The sequence below is a fragment of the Pseudorasbora parva genome, chromosome 3 (genome assembly GCF_024679245.1).
Source record: "Pseudorasbora parva isolate DD20220531a chromosome 3, ASM2467924v1, whole genome shotgun sequence".
Classification (NCBI taxonomy): domain Eukaryota; kingdom Metazoa; phylum Chordata; class Actinopteri; order Cypriniformes; family Gobionidae; genus Pseudorasbora; species Pseudorasbora parva.
This window is the reverse complement of record NC_090174.1, coordinates 32,510,809-32,535,369: the sequence shown is the minus strand read 5'-3', so window position 1 is coordinate 32,535,369 and position 24,561 is coordinate 32,510,809. Positions and strand designations below refer to the sequence as shown.

At 39.1% G+C, this 24,561-nt stretch overlaps 3 protein-coding genes and 1 long non-coding RNA gene across 10 annotated transcripts in view; 1 reads left to right on the top strand and 3 right to left on the bottom strand.

Moving 5' to 3' along the window:
* Positions 1–3,674, bottom strand: part of si:ch211-284e13.4 (insulin receptor substrate 1-B) — a 28,934-nt gene extending 25,260 nt beyond the window's left edge. For 2 of the 3 annotated variants that reach the window (XM_067438465.1, XM_067438466.1), the window contains exon 1: positions 661–1,810. In XM_067438465.1, coding sequence (XP_067294566.1) covers positions 661–1,084 — 424 coding nt within the window. In that variant the 5' untranslated portion in view covers positions 1,085–1,810. Of the gene's footprint in view, positions 1–660; positions 1,811–2,908 lie in introns of those variants that run through there. The other variant, XM_067438467.1, reaches the window with a different exon arrangement.
* A 2,962-nt stretch (positions 3,675–6,636) lies between these two features.
* si:ch211-284e13.5 (uncharacterized protein LOC793850 homolog) lies at positions 6,637–10,093 on the top strand. Its single transcript, XM_067438468.1, has 3 exons — positions 6,637–7,421; positions 8,344–8,619; positions 8,788–10,093. The coding sequence occupies exons 1-3, from the start codon at positions 6,869–6,871 to the stop codon at positions 9,135–9,137; spliced, it is 1,179 nt and encodes a 392-aa protein (XP_067294569.1). The 5' UTR covers positions 6,637–6,868; the 3' UTR covers positions 9,138–10,093.
* Positions 10,094–15,905: 5,812 nt separating this feature from the next.
* On the bottom strand, positions 15,906–18,711 carry LOC137071906 (uncharacterized). 2 transcript variants are annotated; one of them, XR_010904543.1, is made up of 4 exons: positions 17,287–18,711; positions 17,014–17,106; positions 16,740–16,835; positions 15,906–16,619 (listed from the first exon to the last, which is right to left on the bottom strand). It is a non-coding gene; the product is annotated as an uncharacterized lncRNA (long non-coding RNA). The 2 variants fall into 2 exon arrangements; XR_010904542.1 differs by having other exon boundaries at positions 17,014–18,707.
* A 230-nt stretch (positions 18,712–18,941) lies between these two features.
* On the bottom strand, positions 18,942–23,932 carry si:ch211-284e13.6 (uncharacterized). Of its 4 annotated transcripts, none has more exons than XM_067438462.1 (5): positions 23,802–23,932; positions 23,621–23,696; positions 21,976–22,281; positions 20,030–21,005; positions 18,942–19,732 (listed from the first exon to the last, which is right to left on the bottom strand). In XM_067438462.1, exons 4-5 carry the CDS (start codon positions 20,972–20,974, stop codon positions 19,721–19,723), a joined length of 957 nt encoding a protein of 318 aa, XP_067294563.1. In that variant the 5' UTR covers positions 20,975–21,005; positions 21,976–22,281; positions 23,621–23,696; positions 23,802–23,932; the 3' UTR covers positions 18,942–19,720. The 4 variants fall into 4 exon arrangements, with proteins under 4 accessions (XP_067294563.1, XP_067294564.1, XP_067294562.1 ...); XM_067438463.1 differs by having other exon boundaries at positions 21,976–22,203; XM_067438461.1 differs by having other exon boundaries at positions 21,976–22,047.
* Positions 23,933–24,561: the final 629 nt, after the last annotated feature.

Genomic DNA, 24,561 nt, shown 5'->3' with positions numbered 1-24,561 from the left:
GCCTGCTGTTCAACCCGGTGATCGGTTCATTCAGCGGTGGGGTGGGGGGATCATGTTTTACCAAAACACGAGGGATGGGGCAAGAGAATACCCGTATTCCAATAAACACGCACGGCGGCCGCGGCTCCCCTCCCCGGCAGAAACGCTATGACAGAAATGTAGGTTACACGTACATGCACAAATGTGTAGAAAAACAAAAACAGTCCTGAGCGCTGCAGCAGCACTGCACAATGCGCCACTCTCGCACTACGCACTATAGTAGTTCTGTCTGGTGATAAGAGCATTTGAATATTTTATATGTTACACCTCAAAATTCTATTAATTATTCAATGAAAATCAAATTATGAATTCGTCTATTTGTGGGTGCATTGTAGGTTTCTACAAAGCATGCAATCTGGTCATTTTAATAATACCGCGTGCGTCCACATTTCCAGGTGTGGTGGCTACATTAAACAGACGGGTGGGGTAGAACGTGCATTTGAATGCAAACAGCTTTGCAAATATAGATCCGCTGAAGCCAAGGGGACTCCCCATCATCAACACGCATGCTGATGGGCAGGTTAAGAAACTACAACCACCAAGCGGTCTATATGCTGCAGCATATGAAAGACAGGTCATCCACGAATTCGACTCAAGGGTGCAACATAATTTCTGACTTACAGTTAGATTGTAGATCCAGCATGGCCTGGTACCATTCGTTTTGGACCTCCTCAGTGTCCGCGGCAATGGCAAAGCTCTCCCCGCGGGTATACAGCACTATCATGTGCTTGTTCTTTGAATCTGCCCGTTTGTTGATGTTGAAGCAAGAGTCTAGGTTCACTGCTTTCTTTGGGACTGGTGATTTGCTTCGGAATTTCTTTTCGTTTTCATAATATTCGAGTCTGGCCGGGCCCTGCTCCGATGCAGCCCGGAGAACGAAAAAGCGCCGGTGCATAGATTTCTGCTTGCGGAGATAACCGCTTTTCCGCACGTCCTCGTAGCTCTGCTGCTCCATCGCCGCCTGGTTCTCCATTGCTGGGCGAGTTGCTTGTTTGTTTGTTTTTATCCAGCAAAGCCTGCCTAAAATCGGTGGTACGTTTTGCATTCGTCCATGATAGCATCGGTTCTCTTCTCTCTCATCATGCAATCACGCGCCCTCGAGGAGAGCCCAAATAAGCGCTTGAGATTGTTTTCCTCCTGGTCCAGCTTGTATGGTTGTGTGCACCCAGGCTCCACTGACAGGCGTGCACATGCGGCATGCGACGTCTGCACTAGCATGCAGTTCTAGCTTGCAGTTCTGCTGTGTATCATCATTGCAAGCGTACCAAAATTGTTTACTGTACAGCTCTACCTCGCACACTCGGATGCCACCCTCTGCCTTGCACGTCTATGAGACTCTTGGTAAACCCGTTATGCCAGTGCATGTGGTGTAGCCTACACAGAGCGGAACTGACTGCACTGATTTCAGTGTTTTCTGGATAGGGATTCGTTAAAAGATACAGTAAAACATCCTTTAGGTTTAACTTATTAACACATTTCTTGTGCCAGATTTTCAATTCCACATTGAACGGTTTCATTTAAATTGTCAGTTTGGATATGGAAGTTTAGGGTGAATGCATGTCGGAATTATTTTTCAGAACTATTTCGAAAGGGTAGTAAATATTCACATGATTCTGCTTTTCACGTAGTATTGCATTTTTTTTAATTATTAAATGCGGAATCCCCCTCTCTACTGTCATTGGCAAGTCTCTTGCGCTAGTGCACCATTCATGGTTAGGCGTTTGCGACACCTGTTGGTTGCCTTTTGCAATGTTTTTGTGTCAGTGTAATAAGGCAAAATTCATTTGACAGTTTTCACCTGTATCAAAAATTAGATTAGCCTAATTCAGAAATCTGAAATACAATCTATTTACAACAGAAAGGGTGAAGTCAGCTAAAATGGACCACGCTTTGGTAAATGACTTATAATACCATCAAAGCTATGCATGAGATCTAATTATATTTTATAAATAAGCATGCGTTGTGACTCAACACTTAAATGTGTTTACATTTTAAATGTGAAAAAGTATTGTTTTAAAATTATGAGAGTTAGAGTATTAGCAGGTACCTTCTCAAGCCACGGCATAACATTCAGGTAAAATGGGCCAGCTGTTCAGGTAAAATGGGCCAATATAAAAAGAGAACAAAACAGATAATTTCAGCGGAAATAATTTTATTTTTAACAGTAAAGTTACACTATTGTCTTTAGTGTGCCACAAAAGCACCATAAATGTATTTCATCAAACAGAAAGTTGAACAAATATTTAATTAAAAAAATGCAATTTAAAGGGGGGGTGAAACACTCAGTTTCAGTCAATCTCATATCAATCTTGAGTACCTATATAGTAGTATTGCATCCTTCATATCTCCGAAAAGTCTTTAGTTTTATCATATTTATAAAAGAAATATAGGCTGTTCCGAGTCTTTCCGAGCGCCTGGAGGCGTATCGTGTGGGCGGAGCTAAAGAATGATGAATGCGCACAAAGCGGTGACGTCCTCAAGCGTGGAGAAACCCATCGCTATCTCAGCTAATACAGATAATGATCCACAATCAAATCTGAGGCTGAAATAAATTGAACACGAGAAACGGCAACATCAGGACGTCCATCTCTGTGGTATGTACTGTATTTAGGGGCCTCTGTGTGTCTTTACTCGCAGTTTATGAGGACATGATTCGGTTTATGGACTATTGTATGTGACTAAGTTAGACCTTAAAAGTAGCAAGCAAAACGGTTTTGCACGTCAGAGTCAGACTAGTGTAAAGTTATACAGAACAACAATGGAGTAACCGTTAGCGCATTTGAATGACGAAGCACGCGATCGTGTCGTTTACTGATGTTTACTCACACGACAAGCCAACAGCACAGACATTTGAAGCAGTTTTACTCACCGGCTGCTTCCAAAGCAGGACCGAACCTTTATCGCTGGGACCGCTCTGTCAAAAACACACTTCTTTGGTATGATTTGGTGAAGTCCTGTGACAGCAGTGGCGTGGAAATCCACTGTGAGACGCGACTGAAGTGATGCCTTGAAGCTTCCCGTCATTTCTGCGTTCAAATCGGTTCAAATGCAGCTCTGCCTTCCCGGAATGCTGTGCTGAAGCGTTGAAGTCGCTCGACGTCACCCATAGGAATTAAATTGGAGCGCGGCGCGCGACATAAGTGTTCACGGACGACTGGATCTGCAGCTGAGAGACTGTTTTCGGCGTGCATTTCCTCTCTCTCGATCTAGTCACGCGCGCGCGCACCCTACCGGGGGAAGAGCCCGTACGGCCCATACAAGGACCTTCTGCTCTTATTAACGTCAAGCCGAGCCATACTCGAAAAAAACTCTCCGAAACTTGTGAGAAACCGGAAGGAATATTTTTGACACAAAAATACTCTATCAAACGTCCAACATTAGTTTTTGAAATTTTGTCTATGTTTAGGATGGGAATCCAAGTCTTTAACAGTGTAAAAAGCTCAGTATGCATGATACAGCATTTCACCCCCCCTTTAAAATGAATTGATCATGTGTTTATGTAATTCGGAATGCTCTTTTAAGCCTTTGGCTTTTTGGTCTCTTTATTTTTCTCCGTCCTCTATTATTTTTAGGGCGCCGACGCGATAAACCTCCAAACCATAGATAGACGTAAACAAAACAAAAAAAAGTGTTCATGTACAGTGCCTTGCGAAAGTATTCGGCCCCCTTGAACTTTGCGACCTTTTGCCACATTTCAGGTGTCAAACATAAAGATATGAAACTGTAATTTTTTGTGAAGAATCAACAACAAGTGGGACACAATCATGAAGTGGAACTAAATTTATTGGATATTTCAAACTTTTTTAACAAATCAAAAAATGAAAAATTGGGCATGAAAACTTTATTTTCAGTGCAGCAAACTCTCTCCAGAAGTTCAGTGAGGATCTCTGAATGATCCATTGTTGACCTAAATGACTAATGATGATAAATAGAATCCACCTGTGTGTAATCAAGTCTCCGTATAAATGCACCTGCACTGTGATAGTCTCAGAGGTCCGTTTAAAGCGCAGAGAGCATCATGAAGAACAAGGAACACACCAGGCAGGTCAGAGATACTGTTGTGGAGAAGTTTAAAGCTGGATTTGGATACAAAAAGATTTCCCAAGCTTTAAACATCCCAAGGAGCACTGTGCAAGCGATAATATTGAAATGGAAGGAGTATCAGACCACTGCAAATCTACCAAGACCTGGCCGTCCCTCTGAACTTTCAGCTCATACAAGGAGAAGACTGATCAGAGATGCAGATGTCAGATGAAACCAAAATTGAACTTTTTGGCAACAATGCAAAACGTTATGTTTGGCGTAAAAGCAACACAGCTCATCACCCTGAACACACCATCCCCACTGTCAAACATGGTGGTGCATCATGGTTTAGGCCTGCTTTTCTTCAGCAGGGACAGGGAAGATGGTTAAAATTGATGGGAAGATGGATGGAGCCAAATACAGGACCATTCTGAAAGAAAACCTGATGGACTCTGCAAAAGACCTGAGACTGGGACGGAGATTTGTCTTCCAACAAGACAATGATCCAAAACATAAAGCAAAATCTACAATGAAATGGTTCAAAAATAAACATATCCAGGTGTTAGAATGGCCAAGTCAAAGTCCAGACCTGAATCCAATCGAGAATCTGTGGAAAGAACTGAAAACTGCTGTTCACAAACGCTCTCCATCCAACCTCACTGAGCTCGAGCTGTTCTGCAAGGAGGAATAGGCAAAAATGTCAGTCTCTCGATGTGCAAAAATGATAGAGACATACCCCAAGCGACTTACAGCTGTAATCGCAGTAGAAGGTGGAGCTACAAAGGGGGCCAAAGTTTTTTCAGTTTTTGATTTGTTAAAAAAGTTTGAAATATCCAATAAATTTCGTTCCACTTCATGATTGTGTCCCACTTGTTGATTCTTCACAAAAAATTACAGTTTCATATCATTATGTTTGAAGCCTGAAATGTGGCAAAAGGTCGCAAAGTTCAAGGGGGTCAAATACTTTTGCAAGGCACTGTATGGCGCACTCAGCTTCCGGCTTCCCATATATGGACTTGTAAACTGTGAACGTACAAAAGACAGAACCATATGTATACGTATAGGGGAGAGCAGGGTTGGTTGGCACATTTTTCACTCTCTGTAATATTTCTCAGTCATGCTGGCTGTTAAAAAAGTTTAACCAGTAACAACTGAAAGGTTAAGATCTCAGCTAATCAACAGATACATTTAATGTTCACAAATGATTCCTTTTTTTAATTATTCATCATTAAAGTCATGTTGTGCACTTGTGCCAACCAGCCCAAGTATGGGGGTAAGTTGGCACATGCAACGAGGTTGGTTGGCACAGAGTTACAAAGAATGAGGTGACGAATATAAAGAACTTGAGCATTTAATTCACACATTTAAGCTAAATATTTGCTTAGTGTGCTGAATGGTATTTTGATGTCCTTTGCTATGCTCCTAATACTTTTGTTTTGAGTCTTCATCTGTTTGGCATAATCTGTGCTGGTGTCTTTCCTTCCATCTATTGTTCTTAAATATTTTCTGACCGTTTTGACTTCTAAAAGAAAATTATTTAATACATAAGTTTATGTTCATGATAATTTAACATTCATTCTCGATAAAAATGTAAAGTATAATTATATTTATAAACATACACCATATAATATATGTTTGGCACATGTGTTAAACATATCGAAAGTCTTTAGACGTGCTGGAGGAGACTTTACAGAGTGCTGGGCATAGACCGTAAAAAAATAGGTGCTGGGTGTCAACCAACCCCACCCATATTAGGACACACCTCTTTACTCAAATGATGTTAGCCTCATAGCATAGCTCATCAGAATCTTTTAAATGTCAGATGATTCCTATCTCTATAACTGAAATCCTTACATTTTCTAATATCTTAATTATATAATTTATTTAGTGGGGGACGTTTTTTTTTTTTTTGATACCGTAAAATAGAAAAGTTGTCCTCACCTTAATAGTGACAGTTGGATGATTTTAGTAAAAGGATGTGTTAAGATCAAGATGCCAGTCACTATAATGTTATATTTTTGTGGCAACACCCTTAGTTTATTGGAATTTAACTGCGTGCCAACCAACCCCCCTGACACAACCAGCCCCACTCTCCCCTATACGTCGTAGGCTACTTATACATATCTATGGACAGAACGCTTTCTGATTGATTGAACGATACATCTGACAGGCAGCAGTCACTTTTGATTTTACTGTTTTCAGAGACTGTCATGGAAATCCCAGGGCAGTTTTTAGAATTATGTTTTCTGCAAGGCTTGCTTATAGCTACTACTTTTTCTGAGGCCCCCTAGTGGACTCCGGTCCCTCGGTTGTTGATTATAATTATGATAATGTCCATAAACAAAAAAAAAATTTTTTAAACTTAGCTAGCTATAAAAATCAGCTAAATGCAATTTATCGCGTTTGTATAGCCTACCTATAACACATGTAAATTGAAGAAATGTATACCCTCCTTTACATTAAAAAAAAACAACAAAAAAAACACGGACAACTGTGTCTTATTCCGGAGTTTGTTCAATTCGGTTATATTGGACATTTTGCCAATGTTAACAATAGTGAATTATGTTTTAAAATGTTTTTTGTTTTTGTTTGATTGTTTGTATTTTGATTTTTTTGAAGGGTTAAACTGACTTGATTAAAAATAAGTGCAAATGTTCAGTTGTTTAAAAGCATCCAACGAAGGGAATCATTTGGTTGGCCAGCTACTAAAGGTTCACCACTTCAGGGTTATCCAGAGAACAGTGCGCTTCGTCTCCTCTTAAGATACTGGAATATAGTCGAAAAGTTGTTTTAAACGAGAAAGGAAATGGAGGTAAACGGTGGTCCTGCAAACCCCTCAGTGATTGCTGAGGTATCGTTCTCGTTTCAAGATGAACTGACTTCGACCCTTCAAAACGCGCTCGGTGTTGCGGTAGAGATCGCCGTTGCGGAGATCACCAGACTGCTTGACAGAGCGCTCAGAGATGTGCAGGGGAAGATTCAAGAAGCTCTGCGGGACAACAGCGTGCTCAAGTTTAGGCTGAAAAGAGCTGAAACGCAACTTTCTACTGTGCGTGGTCGCCTGGAGCAACAGCCACATAGACTAGAAGATTTCCCCATTGGTTGTAGCAATCAATTGGTCGGCTGCAGCAAGGTTCAACGTCGGGATCGGCAGTTAAATAACGTTACCCTTAACGTCGGACAACCAACCGAGTCCACTGTAGACTCGGAACATGATTATGAGGTATGTGGATCCAAGGAAACTAATATATTCCAGCGAGGATCAATCTGTGGGAACTCAAATGGAGGCGCACTCGCTCAGACTATAAACTCGGATTCACTTGAGGAATCAACCCACTATAGATTAGATGAAACAAATGGTAAGCTATGTAAGTTTTAAAGACAAATGCATGAATTAAAGTCTTAAATCACTAAAATTACCGACTGTCAATAGGACAAAAACTTTGACTTCAGGTTACCCTCTCCTTTTTTCATGTAAACCCACGTGGGTTGTTATTAGCCATAACAGTGTTGCAGTTTCAGTAGTGGCACTCATGTACACCTTATGACAGTGTTCAAGTTTTACACACACACACATACACACGTCTGGTTCACTATCTTTGTGGGGACTCACCATAGGTAATGGTTTTTATGCCGAACAAATTGTATATTCTATCCCCCTACACTGCCCCTGAACCTACCCATCACAGGAAACATTCTGCATTTTTGCTGCATCCTGTATGATTTATAAGCCTTTTGAAAAGTGAGGACCGCTGGCTGGTTCCCACAATGTAGGTGATCTCAGGTTGTAATAAACAAGGACACACACACACGAACATTTATATATATATATATATATATATATATATATATATATATATATATATATATATATATATATATATATATATATATAAAATATATATTTATGTATATGTATATATGTGTGTGATTTTTGTTTCTTTTTTTTTTTGTTAATAGTAATGCACATTAGGTACATAATGTTAATGGCATTTTTTGTTTTTTGTTTTATGGACAGTTAACTAAAAAAAACAAATTTTGATACTGGTTTATTAACATATTGCTTAATGAAATGTACTGTTATACAGGCACCAATATGTCATCCCTTAGTACCTCAAACATTGGCAGTATTTTTTTGTGGTCAATTTCTGGCAACCACAGCTACCCATTTTTTTTACCATAAACCTCACAATATATTTTTTGTACAGTGTATACATCTATTATTGCTACTGTGTAGTTTGGACAGGATTGATTACATTTAATGAGTCGCTCCCTTTTCAGACATCAAGAATGATCAACACAATATGAACAAAACAGACCAGGCATGTGCTGGGACAGTTACAAGTGAGGGGTCATTCCTTGAAGTGGCTGTAAAGGTGGAGAAAGAAGAGAGTTATGACGACCCTATCCCAGTGTCCCTCTCTGTAGTGGAGGAACCCAACTCAGATAGCCTTTCACTGGCTCAGTCTAGACTATTGGAAGACTGGAGACCTGAGCCATTGTACTCAGAGAGCTGCCAATCAAACATGCACTGCCAGTCCACCAACCAACACCTAGGTTTGTACTACTGTATATATGTAATATATGGCATGTGTCATATATATGTCACTAGCTGTGCCATGCTAGTAGGGTGATATTAATTTGCACTGACTGAGAACAATTATAACATGGGTATACGCCATACTACAAGATTTTTACATGTAGTTTTCCCTTTTCTCTGCCTAGACCTAGATTTCCTGTCATCCTCAAGCTCAGGCCAACACACCCTCTTCCCAAAGCACCACAACAACCATTATAAGATTCCCGGGCACCATGCGTTTCCCCCCGGTCGGAGCCCTTATCATTGTAGCCTATGCGGGCGAGACTTCAACCGTAAACACCATCTCAAGATCCATCAGAGGATCCATACAGGAGAGAGGCCATACACTTGCTCAATCTGCAGCGCACGCTTCCGTCATGCATTGACACTCAAGCGTCACTTCCGCCTTCATACAGGAGAGAAACCTTATGTTTGCGGTCAGTGTGGAAAAAAGTTTCGAAATGATGGTGGATTGAAGGTTCATCAATGCTCATGACAACAGTTTTATAAATGCATTATTTATGGTTGTCTTGTGTTGAAGGATGAATAACCAAAAGGTTATTAAAGGGACAGTTCTCCTAAAAATGTACATTCTGTGAACATTCTCTCACCCATGGTGGCAGGGCCGTTTCTAGCCACTTCGATGCCCTAGGCGAAATCTTTATTGGTGCCCCCAGTCAAATTTTAAAGGTCCCGTTCTTCGCGATTTCATCTTTCAAACTTTAGTTAGTGTGAAATGTTGCTGTTAGAGCATTAATAATACCTGTAAAATTATAAAGCTCAAAGTTCAATGCCAAGCGAGATATTTTATTTAACAGAAGTTCCCTTTCAAAGCCTACAGCGAAAGGCTGCTTTGGACCACACCTCTGCACTTCATGCCAGGAATGACGTCACTAGAACAGTTTGTTGACTAACCCTCCGCCCACAAGAACACGCAAAAAGGGGGCGTGGTCTTGTTGCTCTCCCACGTGGAGAAGAGCGTGCATTCAGCGCTTGCATCTCCCCGTTATGGTAAGAGGCGGGACCTTTCCGGGCAAAGTGCGCTGAGCTGCTGTCCAATCACAACATGGGAAGCACTGGCCCAATCAGAACTCGTTACGTATTTCTGAAGGAGAGACTTCATAGAACAAGGAAATCATCAGGCCGTTTTTAGGACAGAGAAAACAGCGCTGTACAGATAAGTTAATTGTGTGAAAAATACAGTTTTTTTACACGCGAAACATGAACTCATGTTATATTGCACACTGTAAACATAATCAAAGCTTCAAAAACGCGCGAAGAACGGGACCTTTAAAAAGCAACATTGGTATTACTGATATTAATTAATAAATACATACATACATTCCAAACTATATTTGTTAATAAGGATTAAAATTAATACCAGTAATGCCATTGTGTACCTAGATGCCTCTATAGCCCATAGGTCTATGTATATAATAATAATAATATATGTGCAATTCTTAGCAACCCAGTTGCTAAGAAATTGTTCTCAGACATAACTACATCATTATTACATGTTATTATTACATTTCACATGAACGTTATAAGAATAAATACTGATTCAGTGCAATTTTTTAGTCATTGATGCTTGAACTTCTTCTTTTAACGTAACTTGCGTTAAGCACTACTAGAACTGAATAAATCGATTCAGCATTTAAAACTGCAGTAGGTATCTTTTGTAAAAATGTATTTTTTACATATTTGTTAAACCTGTCATTATGTCCTGACAGTAGAATATGAGACAGATAATCTGTGAAAAAATCAAGCTCCTCTGGTTCCTCCCAGTGGTCCTATTGCCATTTGCAGAAATGCACTGCTCCCGGTAAGAAACAACCAATCAGAGCCAGGAGGAGTGTCTTAGCAGTGTCAATCATGCTTGTGTGCGCTGATCACAACACAATCCTCTAATGCACAGCGCAAACAGGAGTGCTTGCTCTAGTAGTGAAAACAATGAGGACAAAATCATATGTGGATACTGGGAGATGTACCATACATCTTCATACTTTACAGGCCGGCAACACACTGCAAGCGTGGCATGTGCCGTTTTTTTTTCGGCTCCCATGTCAACAGCTTAGAGCTTGCACACTGCCCACGTGACGCACGTCGCGCCGAAAACGTGTGCATGCTATAAATAGAAACAACGCCTATTTTTCATGCGACACGCAATCGTGTTTGAAGCGTTTCCAGGCAAAATAGAATAGGAAAATATGTTTATATGTAATTTTGACACTAATATATATTAATAAATTACATTTTGATGTTTGAAAGTCTCTTAAGGCCAGAGACGTGCTGTGAGCGTGGTCTTTCTGTTGTGTGGCGTTTTCTATTAGCCTGAGTGATGTGGTCATACTCAATTCTAGTCCGAATATGAGTCTGATACTGCTCCATTGGGCTGTGTTTATGGGGCGTATTTCAACCGAACCAGGAAAGACCTCAATTGGATAGACCTACAACTAGTCAGAGCAACGGAGCGAAGCATTGTCAAATATCAACAGAACTCAACTGCACTGTGTTGCCAAGTCCGTGTTTTTTTCTGTGGGTTGTTTTCCATGTCCACTTGTTGAAGTGACTATTATTTAGGGGTAGTAGTTGGCGGGTTTTGCTGTAAAAATTTGGCAACCCTGTCTGCACGCGTACTGGAATAAACAATCTTTTCCGGTGTTGTAAAAAAAGAAAGAATTTAAGGATACACAGAGTACTTACCAACATGATCATCATTTCAGAGAGAAATAGTGAAGGTGAATGCATATACAAACAAGCTTTCTGTTTAGTATTTGAACAAATATAATCCAAGCGCATTTGATGACATGCATGTCTAAAGACCACACTGATCATTTCAGTGGTCCGAACTGTTTCTGTTCGGGGATAATTACTCCTCTATTGATCAAGTCCAGACTGAACTGCCTGACCTAAAAATGTTGTGGGTGGGGCTGAGTTCGTCTGGCATCCATTCTAGTTTTCTATGCCTTTGCAGACCAGGAGCGTGTCTGACACGGCACTGCTGCTGCTAGTTGACATACAGGGAAGGCCTATAGTTCATATTAAACATAAATATATAGCCTACTACAGCAGACAACGTCAGCAGTAATTATAAAGAAACTATTGAAGCCTACTAATTCATTGGCTTGTCATGTTGCTGAAATAATGCACTAGCAAACCTTATTTAGCATTACATCAATAGAATAAGTACTTGCATACTGTAACGTTAGTTACTGTTAAATTATCTTACTAGCTTTTTATTACTTAAGTAGTGCAGTGTCATATAGTTATTTTACATGTATTGCAAAATACGTAATGTTTTGAGGACCAAGTTTTGAGGCCATAGTCAATGTTAATCATATTGTTGATGTTTCGCCCGTACCAGTGAATGTGCCATAATGTTTCCTTACTAGCCTGCGTGTTCACGGCCGGCTCCGTTGTGATGGGGAGGAGCTGTGGAGGGAGGCCTATGGAGTGATTTTTGTGCCATAATTAAACAAACCCAGCATTTTGCAAACAAGAGATCAAAATCTTGAAAAGATTAGTATTCTCTGCTCTTAAACGCTGGGGGCGTGTCCGCTGGCTGCGCCGAAACCACCCCCACTCGCGGGAAAGCTACCTCCACCTCACTCAAAATCAAATGCCATACATGTTTGAGTCTCCAAAGCCCGAAACAAACTTAGAGGACATTAACATATTCGAAAACCAACATCATCCCCCTCGATCTGCAACAGAATGGTCCGTGCTTTTTATGCAATTTAGCTAGTTATTGTAACTAGCATAAACATAGCCAAATAAAGTTAGGCTAGCAATATATAACATAGAATTTTGCCACTTTATAGTCACATATCAAACTAAAATATATAATACAGATATTACAGATATAATATATACAGGTTTACAGATATAATAGTTAAAATCATTTGTCTAAGGAATCATATTGATGTAACTTATATAAACAAAACAAAATCACGTTAGAGGGTTGCAGGATTTAGTTACTCTGGACTAATGTTACCTGCTGTAATTATAACACAATAACACAAGGAAACTTGAATCATACTAGAGTTCGTTTCCCTCTTTGGTGCGGTTCGTTTGGTCAGGTCTGAAAGCAGCAATCGCACTCGGGTGCGCACCAAAAGCGGACCAAACAAGCGTACCGAGACCTCCTTGAAGAGGTCTATATTTTTCACCATGTAACGACCTGACCGATTACTTTTAAGTGTGCATCCTTACATGACGTGACAGCGCGCCGCCGCGCTCATGTTGACAAGAGAGGAAAGTTCATTCTGAGGGGTAAACTTTTTATTTTGTAAGTTATGAAGATAATGTTGGAATAATGACACAGCGTATATTGCCCCAGGCAGTTTTTACTTTAACTGCGCCTAACAGAAGATTTTTTTTTTTCTGAGATGATTATTACACTTTACAACAAATAAATAGCTTATATAATACTGTATTAGTCCTGGTGGCCGTTAAGAGCTGCTATGGCTACAGTTAACACATTCCAGCTGCTGGAGAAAACAGCGTTGACATTTTTGATGCGGCAGACAAACTGCGTGTGACAAAATGATTGCGATTGAAAGTCATCACATGTAAACACCCGAGCGGTTTAGATAACGTCTCATGTAAACAGTCCACTAAATCTTTCAATCGGTACACACAAAAATGATTACTGTCCGTCACTGACTTGGAGGAGCAGTCACGCGCAGTCCTACATCACCGGACTAATTTGCCTAATCTTCACGGAACTTTAGATCGCGGTGGAAACGCAGACAGTTGCAGATCTGGGGGGGAGAAAAGTTCCTGTAAAAAAGTTCCTGGTACAAATTGTTCCGGTTAATTTTGGTGGAAACGGGGCTTAAGTTGAAACGATAGTCATTTGACAAGGCTTCTAGTCAATTTGTTAAATAAATAAACATTTTTGAGAACTGAAGTATGATTATTTTGCAGCGGGTGAGTAGTAAACATGACACTGACTGACACTGATTTTGAGTGGCTTCTACATTACTTTGTTTGGCTAAAGAAATCGACTTTTAAATCAGTACTCTACTGTCAAACTATACGTTACTGTACAAACAACATATTTACGCGCTACCCAGTTCGTGATTCAAAATTAAGAAGCTATCATTGTCAAATCATTGCCATGATGGATGGTATAGATGTGTTAGCTGTCATTGAGCAGCAGTGCAGTGAAACAGCCAATCAGAGCAGAACTCTGCATTAATATTAACGACTCTTCCAAATAAGGCAAAAACAGAGCATTACATCCTAGGGACAATTTCTAGGGTTGTAAATGGACCTGTAAAACTGTATCTGGACAATTTTTGACCTTAAATAAGCCACATACCCTCTACTTAGATATTAAAGAACAATTTAACATATTGTTTCAAATCATTCTAGGGCACCTTTAAGATATTTTAAATGAAACCTATTTCTGTCCCTCCATTGAACTTCCTGGTCACCAAAACTTAGAAGATTATAAAAAATTGAATCCATTGCTTTTTATATGATGAACAGATTTAATTTGGTGGAATTTCAGCGCAAGTAAATTTTTTTAGTTGAATTATCCCTTTAAAATAATTTTCCTGCATTCTTCCCTTATCAAATGAATATCCATTGTACCATACAGATTTAAAGTGCCTGACAACAGGGCCCTGAATCTGGGCAGTACTTTAGTCTTTAATATGAACAGATTGAATCTCAACTCCAGAAATATTGGATTTACCAGATTCCATCAGAAGACGTCTGTTCTGTTTTTCTGATACCCAAACCAGCTAACAGAGAATCTTATCTGATACCCCAAATCAGTTAACAAATCTGTATTTTTTCTGGTCCACAAAACTGTATTAACTAAAAGTCTGTCTGAGAGATTGACAGAGGTGTGAAATAGCAATAAGAAGGAGACGATGTGAGGATTAAATACATTTTTGTTTATTGAATAAACTAATTTGCCTATGTTTCAATGCTCAGACTTCCAGACTTCCTCTGAACTTTATCCTGTACTTTGTCTGACCCGCACAAATTATACCAAACTAAAAGAAACGGAAATTACTGCTTTACATCATTGTTCTGTAATGTTAAAAACCTTGAAACAGAGACAACCTAAACTATACTGTACAAATATTGAAACCACACAATCATAAAATTAACAGTAAAAAGCAGTTTTAAACAATGTAGTATAAAATGACATTTGATTAAATGGAATAATAAAACGAGCAGGAAGGTGGCTGGCCGTGCACTGGATTCAATACAGATTAAAAAAGTCTGATAGATAAACATATTTTGATAGACTTTATAGTTTGTATTGAATCCGCCTTGGTTGTTTATTCTCGTCTCTACACACCTGAGGAAAAAATTACTTTTTTTTTTTTGTCAATTCAGAGTGCAACAGTTTTTTCCAGTTTACATTAAATGGATTTATTAAATTATGAAAAAAAAAAAAAAAAATGTATGGTCGCTCTTTTAAAGCTACACACACAGGTTGCCATTAATAATCTTAAATACTTGAAAATCACATATATATCAGTATAATATATATTGTACCATGAGCTGTCATTTTAAATAATAATATTGCAGCATTTTCAGGTATAAAAGAAGTAGTGGCACAGTGGTAAGAGGTAATGTACAGTTAGTAATAACAATATTTTACACAGACACAAGTCCGCTAGTTTCAACCAGTGTTACTTTGTTGAAGTTGTATTCAATATATGGGATATGCTGTTTAAATGTTAATTTCCATACTTAAGTTGTTACACCTGCTAACCAAATATCAGATAAATGTAAGGAAAGGCATATATATTCAAAGCACAGGGAAATGGGGTCAATACTATATATTATATTTCTTTTATAGTCTGAATCAGTTTGTGAAATGAATTCATTTATTTTTTACTTCTGGGAATCTGCACTCTTAGAAGAAAAGGTTCTACGACGCTACGTATATGGAACCCCTAAAAGGTTCTACATAGAAGTATAGTTGAGTACTCAAAAGAATCTATTTATTATGCTAAAAAGGTTCTAAAATGAAAAGAAAGAACCTGTTGGCACTTAAAAAGGGTTCTATAACACTGCAAAACATGAATTTCTTATTTTGTATTTTTGTCTTGTGTCTAATTATCTAAACATTCTCACATAAACAATTACTAGACAATTAAAAATAATTGTCTTTTTTGGGGGGAAATAACTAAAAATAATTAAGAGTTTTTGCTTAAAATAAGCAAAATAATCTGTCAATGGGGTACTTAAAATAATGTTGTTTTAAGATTATTTTACATACCCGACTGGCAGATTATTTTGTTTATTTTAAGCAAAAACTAGTTATTTTTGTTATTTTTTCCCCCAAAAAGACAATAATTTTTACTTGTATAGTAAGTACTTCTTGTTTTAAGATTTTTTAGATGTTTGGACTAGAAACAAGACAAAAAAACTAAATAAGAAATGCATTTTTTGCAGTGAAATTTTAAGGGATCCAAATAGATATAGTGTCGATGGAACCTTTTAAGGTTCTATAGAACCTTTTCTTCTAAGAGTGTGGGATCTGCGTTTAGCAAAATTTTTCCAACTCTGAATGAATCTCTTTTCAGGATTGTGGTGATAAAAATCTCTGTCTTTCTGCTCTCCTCTTTGTGCAAGTTAGTGACCAGTACTTTGCTTGATTCATTCTACAATCATCCTGTAAGCAGATGAAACAGAAACTGTAACAGCATGACGGGCATGTTACAAACTTGCATCCTTTTTCATGCATAATCAGATTGTGACACTTGGGACAGGCTCTGAACATCGGACAACCAAACACTTTACTCTTTGGATCTGATACCACTTCACAGGTTAGCAGTGTGAAGACGAGGGGGCACAGCTTGTTGGTGCAGGCAGCAGACGTGCAGGGGTAGAGGCAGGAGCCACACAGGAGCTGAGTGCTCAGGCATTGAGTACACTGAAGCAGTTCACTAGCAGCACACCCTTTTATACATGCAGGTTTCAGTGCCGAGGAACAAATCGGGCACTTTGGAAAAAATGCAAAACATGAGTGCTTATTAATAAACATTTGCAACTTCTTGACATTGATGGGTTTGGTGCAGTCTGTATTAATGCCAATTCAATGAAGTTAATATGCAGTGCTCACTGTGTTTGTGGGGTCTGGGTTTTTTCCTTCTTTTTGAGAAGTGTTGACGGTTTGGCTATCCATTACTGATAGTGACTGAGAGGGAGGATAAAACACCTTCACAGACCAGAGAGAAGATACAATGACATATGATCAGTTTAATCCAGTAACTTAACCAAAGCCATTACTAGTGTTGCCATTACTGCTTTTAAGGACATTTCTTTCCGACTGGTATAATGCAACATCATAGTTATAAGCTCACAACAGAATGTCTTAAACATAAAAGTGTTCTCACCTTTAAAATATTTCCCTCCTTGGCAAGCTCATCAGTCAGATTGTACACCTGTGATTTTCCTACAGAAGAGCGAGTGGCAATTTTTGACAACATCTGAAATATTATATGATTGACTGAAGCATTGGTTAGGCATTCGTTGTTACATCATACTTTTCTCAGGTGAAAGTGAAAGTGAAATTAATTTTTTTCGATGAATGTGAATATATTTATAAACAAACTTGCTCATAATCAGTTATACATTTTGAATGATAAAGTAATAAACAAAACAATTACCAGCTCCCATCGTGGTCTTTCTTTTTGCACCCCAAATTATAACCGTTTGTCTCACATGTATAGGTTCTTCCTTGTTTGTGTTTATACCTGTGTTTTTCACACAGTTTTTCCTGGTTCTTCTTTTCATCTGATCTTTTTGAGTAAGATTATTAAAAAAAGAATTCTCACTGTAAATATAAATGCTGTGCTGTCGATCCGTTGTTCTGTGTAGAAATGAAAGTGTTTTTCGTTTACAAGACCAACCCACAGCTGAGTTCTGGAAAGTACTGGGGTTACTAATGAAGGTTTATGGCATGATAATCATATCTTTAGTTCTTTGAAATATTTTCTCTATTTGTTAATTAAAGAGGGTCAATAATAAATTCCATAATTTGTGTGAACTGATTCATGAAAGACAATTATTTTTACCATTTCTGTTTAACATGCTGACCAGCTTTAAAGGGGTGATGATTGATGAATTTCCCTTGAGCTTCAGAGCTGAAAACGTCCTTGTTAGTCAAAGAAAAGCTTTTATAGACACCAGGCCCAGAGTGTGCCGCATCTTGACGTCATTGGGTGGCAAAACACAGCCTCTACAGAATAATAAGCATATGTAGTTCAGTAGCCCCGCCCACCGACTCATGGAGCTGTTCGGATCACCGAAGATAGCAAGCTATTCCTGGTTGTGGAAGAACACAGACACTACATACGCTTCATTCAGATCCTAACATTAGGAATGTGTGATACTTAATTTATTTTCCAGCTTGCGCATGCTTACTTTATTTAACTGCGGAATTATTTGTAAACAAGTCTCTGGTCTAGCTGGATTTGCAGACATTGAGTTTAAACCACAATGCTGTACCTTCTATATTGGATCTGACAGGAATGGTGCAACACACTTACGTGAGTAAAACATCTTTTCTATATGTAATAGTAGTCCCGGGCTATGTGTTTTCCAGATGGGCTACTAAAACCAACACGATCTCATGGTAATGCGTATCAATAGTACGAGAGTGAGATCTCGTAGAATGGATACGCCAAAATTAGTTTTCACGTGCATATGATACGCAGTTTATGGCGTGCATGTGACACGCTCTTGGGTAGGATTAGGGTGGTGGGTTCGTATGTATAATACGCCATAAAGTGCGTATCATATGCACGTGAAAAACCACGTAGGCCTACCATATGCACGCCAAAACAAATATTAAATCTTAATTAAATATGCAAATCTAGTCCAATCTTAGCCGTGAGTGTTTACTCCAATGTCTCCAATGCGGCTTGGCCATCAAAACCCAGCATTCAGGAGATTGCCTCAAAACCAGTGTAGAAAATTGCCTATTTCTGATTAGTTATGATGTTTTTGAATGTAAAAACCACACAATAAAATGTAAATTAATTGACTTAAACTATGAATTAAAAATGTATAGTTTATAATAACAAACATAAGTTTTTAGCTGGTCAGAACTTAACTATAAATGTAAATACATAAAAAAATTCTCACATTTTTTTTATACTATTTTAAAAAAACACATTTAGACTATGCTTTAAACTGTAAATAGGGAGTTTTGTTGCTGTCGTTGTTTAGCTCTTTTGTTTATATAAAGATTTAAACTTAAACCCGAGAGATAACCCGCCAAACAGGTTCTTTGCACAGGGCATATACCTGTACTGAAAAGTCAAACATTTGTTTCTGTATGAAAAATTCTTTACTCACACAATTAAACACTTGAAAACAAGCAGTACATTTGTTTAATATTTACCAGCTCGAAGCCACTAGACATTAATTTCCAAAAAAGTATACAAAACAATAAAAAGCTAATGTAACCAATTATAAACAAGCCTGTTTGTTTGTGCATCATTAACAATAGCCAATATTTTGTAGGCACCGAAAGCTAAATATTTGGCCTGCCACCATGCACACAGTGTGGGGAACACGTATGTAATAAAATTCATCCTCTTATGCACCAGTTCATCAAGCTTCACCCACCCCTGTAAACACTGATATATGCATGGAGGAGACTACAAATCTGGTTATAATCCCCTGTCTTGAGCTGAAACCCCATATGTCTGATGGTCCTATGTGGGGAAGTAAGTATTGACCTCTTCTAAATCATAAATAGGACACACTTCTCTCTCGCACGCTCTCTGTGTTTGTATCGGCACCATTGCGATGTGTATGCACCCGGGTGTGTGCAAACAAGCAAGTATGCTTGTGTTTCTGTCTGTCAATTCCTGCCTTTTTAGATTTCACACTACAAATCACGACAAAGGCTTAGAGTCTCCCTAAGGTCTGAACCCAAACTGTCTATTGTGTTCAGCGTGTCTTTGATCTCCCTATAGTCCTGCCAGCGAGCACCGCTATAGCCAGTCAAAACACAAGAAGGCCTCAGATGATAAGATTCCATATGATGTGGCATTAACCGTTTGCAAAGGCAGCTCTCAGTACTCCTGCACATCAATTTGGTCTCTGTGAAGATAAGAAGACACTGTGATTAATTGGAAATAATTTTAACAAACAATTTAAGGAACAAAAGAACGGAAGGTTTACCCAAAAAATGACAAATCTGTCATAATTTACCATTTATGTTGTTACATTTGGCCCCAGTTCCTTTATTGTATGGACACATTTTATTTTTAAAAATCTTATTTTGTGTGGGTGAGTAAAGGATATCATTTTCAGGTGATCCATCTCTTTAAGAGACTATAGTTGTGTATGTCATAAAAGAAAGTTAGTTGGATATGTTTCACAGTTAGCATTAGTCACCTTATCTTTATGGCTCCTCTGGTGAGCCCTGAAGTGCTCAGGGTTTGTGAACATCTTTTGGCAGAATGGGCAGACTAAATCTGGAACCCGTCCGACTGAATTTGGAGAGTTCAGTTGTTCTTCCAGGTGATCTGCCTTTGTCCAGTGCATCTGCTTATCTGTGTGCACCATGCTAATAACCGACGGCCTGGTGCTTCTCACCACCGCTGTGTTGCTCTGAGATCCAGAACCAGATTCTAACCTGGAACCGCAATCTGATCGTAAACCAGCTTCGGGTTTCATAGCACAGGACCTTAAGTTACCTTCCTCTAACCTCTGTGGCGCCTCTGAGGTGTAGGTGTATTGAGGCCTTTCCTCCTTGCCTGAGACTGAGGTGTGTGTGTCTCTTGGGAAAGAAAATGCTGTAACTCTACCCCTGTCTTCGTTGTTTCGACCTCCTGCCTCAATCCTCTGGTTTTTCCTCACGTTCCCAGGTTGAGAGGGCCTTTTCTGCAACCCAGACCCTTCCCGTCTCCCCTCTGCGTTAAAGCTCACCAGCCCTGCACTCCAGCTTTCTAATGGAGGCACGGACAGCTGCTGAATGCAGTGGTGGAGAGAAGGGTAGTCCACATATTTAAACTTGGGCTTTTCCTCCACCTTTTCCTTAGGACTGGCGGGTCTATAGTTTGGTGCCTTTGCCAACGAGCAGGATCCCAGCCAACCATTCAGTGGAGGCACAGAAAGCTGTTGGATGCACTGGTGCAGGGAAGGGAAATCCACATACTGGAAACGAGGCACCTTGCGAGGAACATCACAGAGATCGTCTTTTCTCACACGCATTTGTGTGGAGGTCTCAGGGTCACTCTGCTCCTTCCTGACTGCTTTATCCTTGGTGTCACACTCTGCCGAGGCAGAGCACTTGGGATTTCCACCTCCATCTAGAGGCAGGTGCCTCCTTTCCTCCATTCCTCTGTTAGCACAATGGTGATTTCCTCTCCTGTGACCATAAAGAGATATAAAATGTTGTTACGGTCTTATAAAATATATGTCTCCAAATCAGTTGTGTAATATTGGAGGTATTCCTCATTAAAGGAATATTCCGGCTTCAATACAAGTTAAGATGAGTCGACAGCATTTATGGCATGTGCAGTCACTAGCAAAATTTCAGCATTAGGTTTCAAAAAAGGTGTTTTTATTGACAATATTGCAGTAATGCATGCACACAGATAAGTCACTTTGTGTGGGGAACTTTTCTGCATTTAGGTGAAAGTCCTGATTGCTTGGCTTACCATTGAAATGACTGGATTTCGCCAAATTGAACAGAGCAATGGCAAATGTGACCACACTTAACATTAAAGTTTGATTACCACAAACATTGAATGTTAATGTAGCTTAGAATGAATAATAAAGCTAAGAATTGTATTTTAAAAACCCACTTCTTAAAACTTGCTCATTATTTAAACTGTTAAATGTAGGAATCTAGGGCAGTTATTGAAACAGTTTTCAAACATTGGAAATAACATTCCAAATAATGTTCACAAAATCATGATAACATGCAGTTTATTTATGTTTTGTGGCTGTTCTATTGATTTTTTTGTGTGGATTTTAACGGATTACAAAATGATTCACACCATTCATTTCCATTGTAACGTAAGTGCCTTGCTGTAACTTAGATGTCTTTTAGAAGAAAAAAAAGGAAATGCTCAGTTGAAGCACCTTTTGTTCACTTAACAACTCAGCAAGAATCAACATGACTTTTTCTTTCGTGATAAGTAACCCAGTAATCTGTTCAACAAAAGTAATTCAGTCTCCAAACAGTCTGTGACAAACAAATAATTACAGATGTGGGTTGATCCTTATTACATAGATTAAACAGAAAAGCATTCATTAGGCATGCATGCTTTGATATGTGAAACAGGCTTCCACATGCATACTGGGACCAGACCCTTTAAAAGAATACAGCTCACCTTCACTGCACTCCTGAGGGGGTGTGGATTTCACGCTGTGTGGGTGGGTGGGATTGCTTTCCAAAGGCCAGGCTGGGAAAATTATAATAAAAAAACATATTAAAAAAAAACTGAGATGACAGGAGATGTGTACACATACTGAATGTGTGTGAGTTGAAAGTGTGCATTTGTGAAAGGAGAGATGGTCTGAGTTGCTCCTGTAGCCCTGTGCCATGGGTATAAATAGCTCTGCAGGTATGGAGTAAAGGAGAAAAGTAGGTCAGCTTCAGACTGATCGCCTTCTCCAGGGGGCCCAAAACAAAATATCTGTCACACACACAAACACACCACTACAATCTTCTCCTTCTGTATTCACAATGGTCAAAACCACACAAAACCCTACAAGAGCAGCCCAGCCTGACTTCAGATCACAACACACAACTATTGAAATCGACACTGGCTCACTCTCCATGTGTAATCAACAGGTGAAGAGTTACGCATAGCCTGTGGTCAGCCCACAGGCTATGCGTAAATGGAAATTTGATTTTTGTCCCCTCTTTCTAATCTCTTACAACCACACCCCAATAATTATCTATCTATCTATCTATCTATCTATCTATCTATCTATCTATCTATCTATCTATCTATCTATCTATCTATCTATCTATATATATATATATATATATATATATATATATATATATAGCCCGCTGATTGAAATTGAGTTTATTTAGAGCTGTGGTCAATATAGAGATTGAATCTTATTTGTAGGTTTCAGACAAGTACGTGTGTGCGTGTATGTGTGACAAATGATAAAATAAGTGAGGTAAGTTTTTCAAAACACGTTATATACATAGAAAATGGTCAAAACATAAGCATACCTATTTACCAATTTCTTATTGCATTTGTGTCAATACAGGGAGAAAAAAAATGTAGTGACATGTAAAAAGAGACATCTTAAAAACGTTCGATACCAAGTTACCTACTTAAAAAGCAATTGGATACATTTAACATTTCTTTTTTCTCTCTCTCTTTCATGTGTCTAAAAGGCTCCGAACATTGCTTGGCACAAAGACAAAAACACACAGAGTAGAACCCGCCCTGGAACCGTGCCGGGCGTGGGGGATAATAACCGTGCTCCACATTCACACTCGCTGTGTTGTTCACGAGGAACTGGGTCACGCGCCGTGGCCTACATTTTTAAGGTTTGTTGTCTTCGTTTTTTCCCCTCCCCACATTTATTTGGGCTGGCCCCGCCCTCGCTGGCTGAGCAGTGCAACGGGGGTTGGGGAAGAGCGACGGCTCGCAGAGTTTGAAGCTGGGATCCCGAGCGCTGCCAAGCAGTAGATGCGCCCTCGCAACATGTAGACAAACAGAGCATTCACACGCGCGTGACAGCAGAACAGAGCGCGAGCCAACGAGAAATATGCGCGAGCAGATAATACTACAGAAAGAAGGGCCTGTCTGTCTTGCATATTATCAGGACTTATTATTAAGCCACATATCCCCCTGTACAATATTACACCTGTCATGGATAGCACAAAATAAAATAAGCTCGATACAGCTGTTATTAGCCTAATACGAGGTGACGCAACAATTCAGATATGAGCAAATATCAGGTTTAATCTAATAATTGAATGTATAAGATATAATTCACAGGGTTTACCTTATGTTACTCCGTGGAAGTCCGTGAAGTGCATGTCAAGTGAGTTCTCCGTCGATTTAATCGGAATTGTTTTGGTCTTATTTCAAAGAAGAAAGACCTTTATTATTTACACATTACTTCAAATAAAACAAGGAAATTAGTGCTCTAATGTCAAATTAAGGCGTTTGGTTTCCTCACGGACCATTTAAACTTCTTCCATTTGAAAACAATGACCAAGACAGCACAATCTTATTTATCCTGTGCTCGTATCAGCGACACTTTAGCAAAGACAGTTCCTTAATGTGTAAAATGTGGTTTGGCTGAGGGAGCCGCTATTCGGATTCTGATAGAGGGAGACGAAGGCCAATCATAGTTTGGTCACGTTTCATGACACACCCATGGACTCCGCCTCATTTACGTTTCTTTGTCCAATCAACAAGGGTGTTTTTGATACATGGGCGGAGCTAACATGTCCTAGTTCTAGGCGAATTATAATTCAGCTCAGACTCCGTTTACTCGAGTCACCCGAGCGCGAGTTGACACCCAATCCTCCGTGCGTCTTTATCAATCAGTCATATTAGCCTTGACATATGCACGCAAAACAGAGATGTCTTTCCTTCTTTTATCACCGCACGGATATACAACTTGTTTAAAATAATAATAATCCACCCATAGGCACAATTAACAGGTTCTTTTGTTTCTTGTGTGTTGACATCATGGTTGACATCCATTATACCTGTAACTCTTGACATCATTATACCTGTAACTCTTGTTTAGTGTGGGAGAAACATCCGTGTTTTTACATTATTGCTACTCTCGTGTGCTGGAAGACATGTTATCTGAGACTGTCCACACACACATGAACAAAATATGTGACGACTGAAGAAATCTTACATTTTTAAAATTCCAATACCCGGTACTTTAGTTACTTGTGTAATTCAAAGATACACATTTTATAATTC

What these genes read in the sequence shown, in the direction of transcription:
- si:ch211-284e13.5 (XM_067438468.1), top strand. Translation starts at nt 6,869, where the DNA reads ATGGAGGTAAACGGTGGTCCTGCAAACCCCTCAGTGATTGCTGAGGTA. An exon ending in TAGATTAGATGAAACAAATG is followed by an intron (nt 7,422 to 8,343) that starts GTAAGCTATGTA and finishes CTCCCTTTTCAG; the next exon opens with ACATCAAGAATGATCAACAC. An exon ending in GTCCACCAACCAACACCTAG is followed by an intron (nt 8,620 to 8,787) that starts GTTTGTACTACT and finishes TTCTCTGCCTAG; the next exon opens with ACCTAGATTTCCTGTCATCC.
- si:ch211-284e13.6 (XM_067438462.1), bottom strand. Translation starts at nt 20,974, where the DNA reads ATGGAGGAAAGGAGGCACCTGCCTCTAGATGGAGGTGGAAATCCCAAG.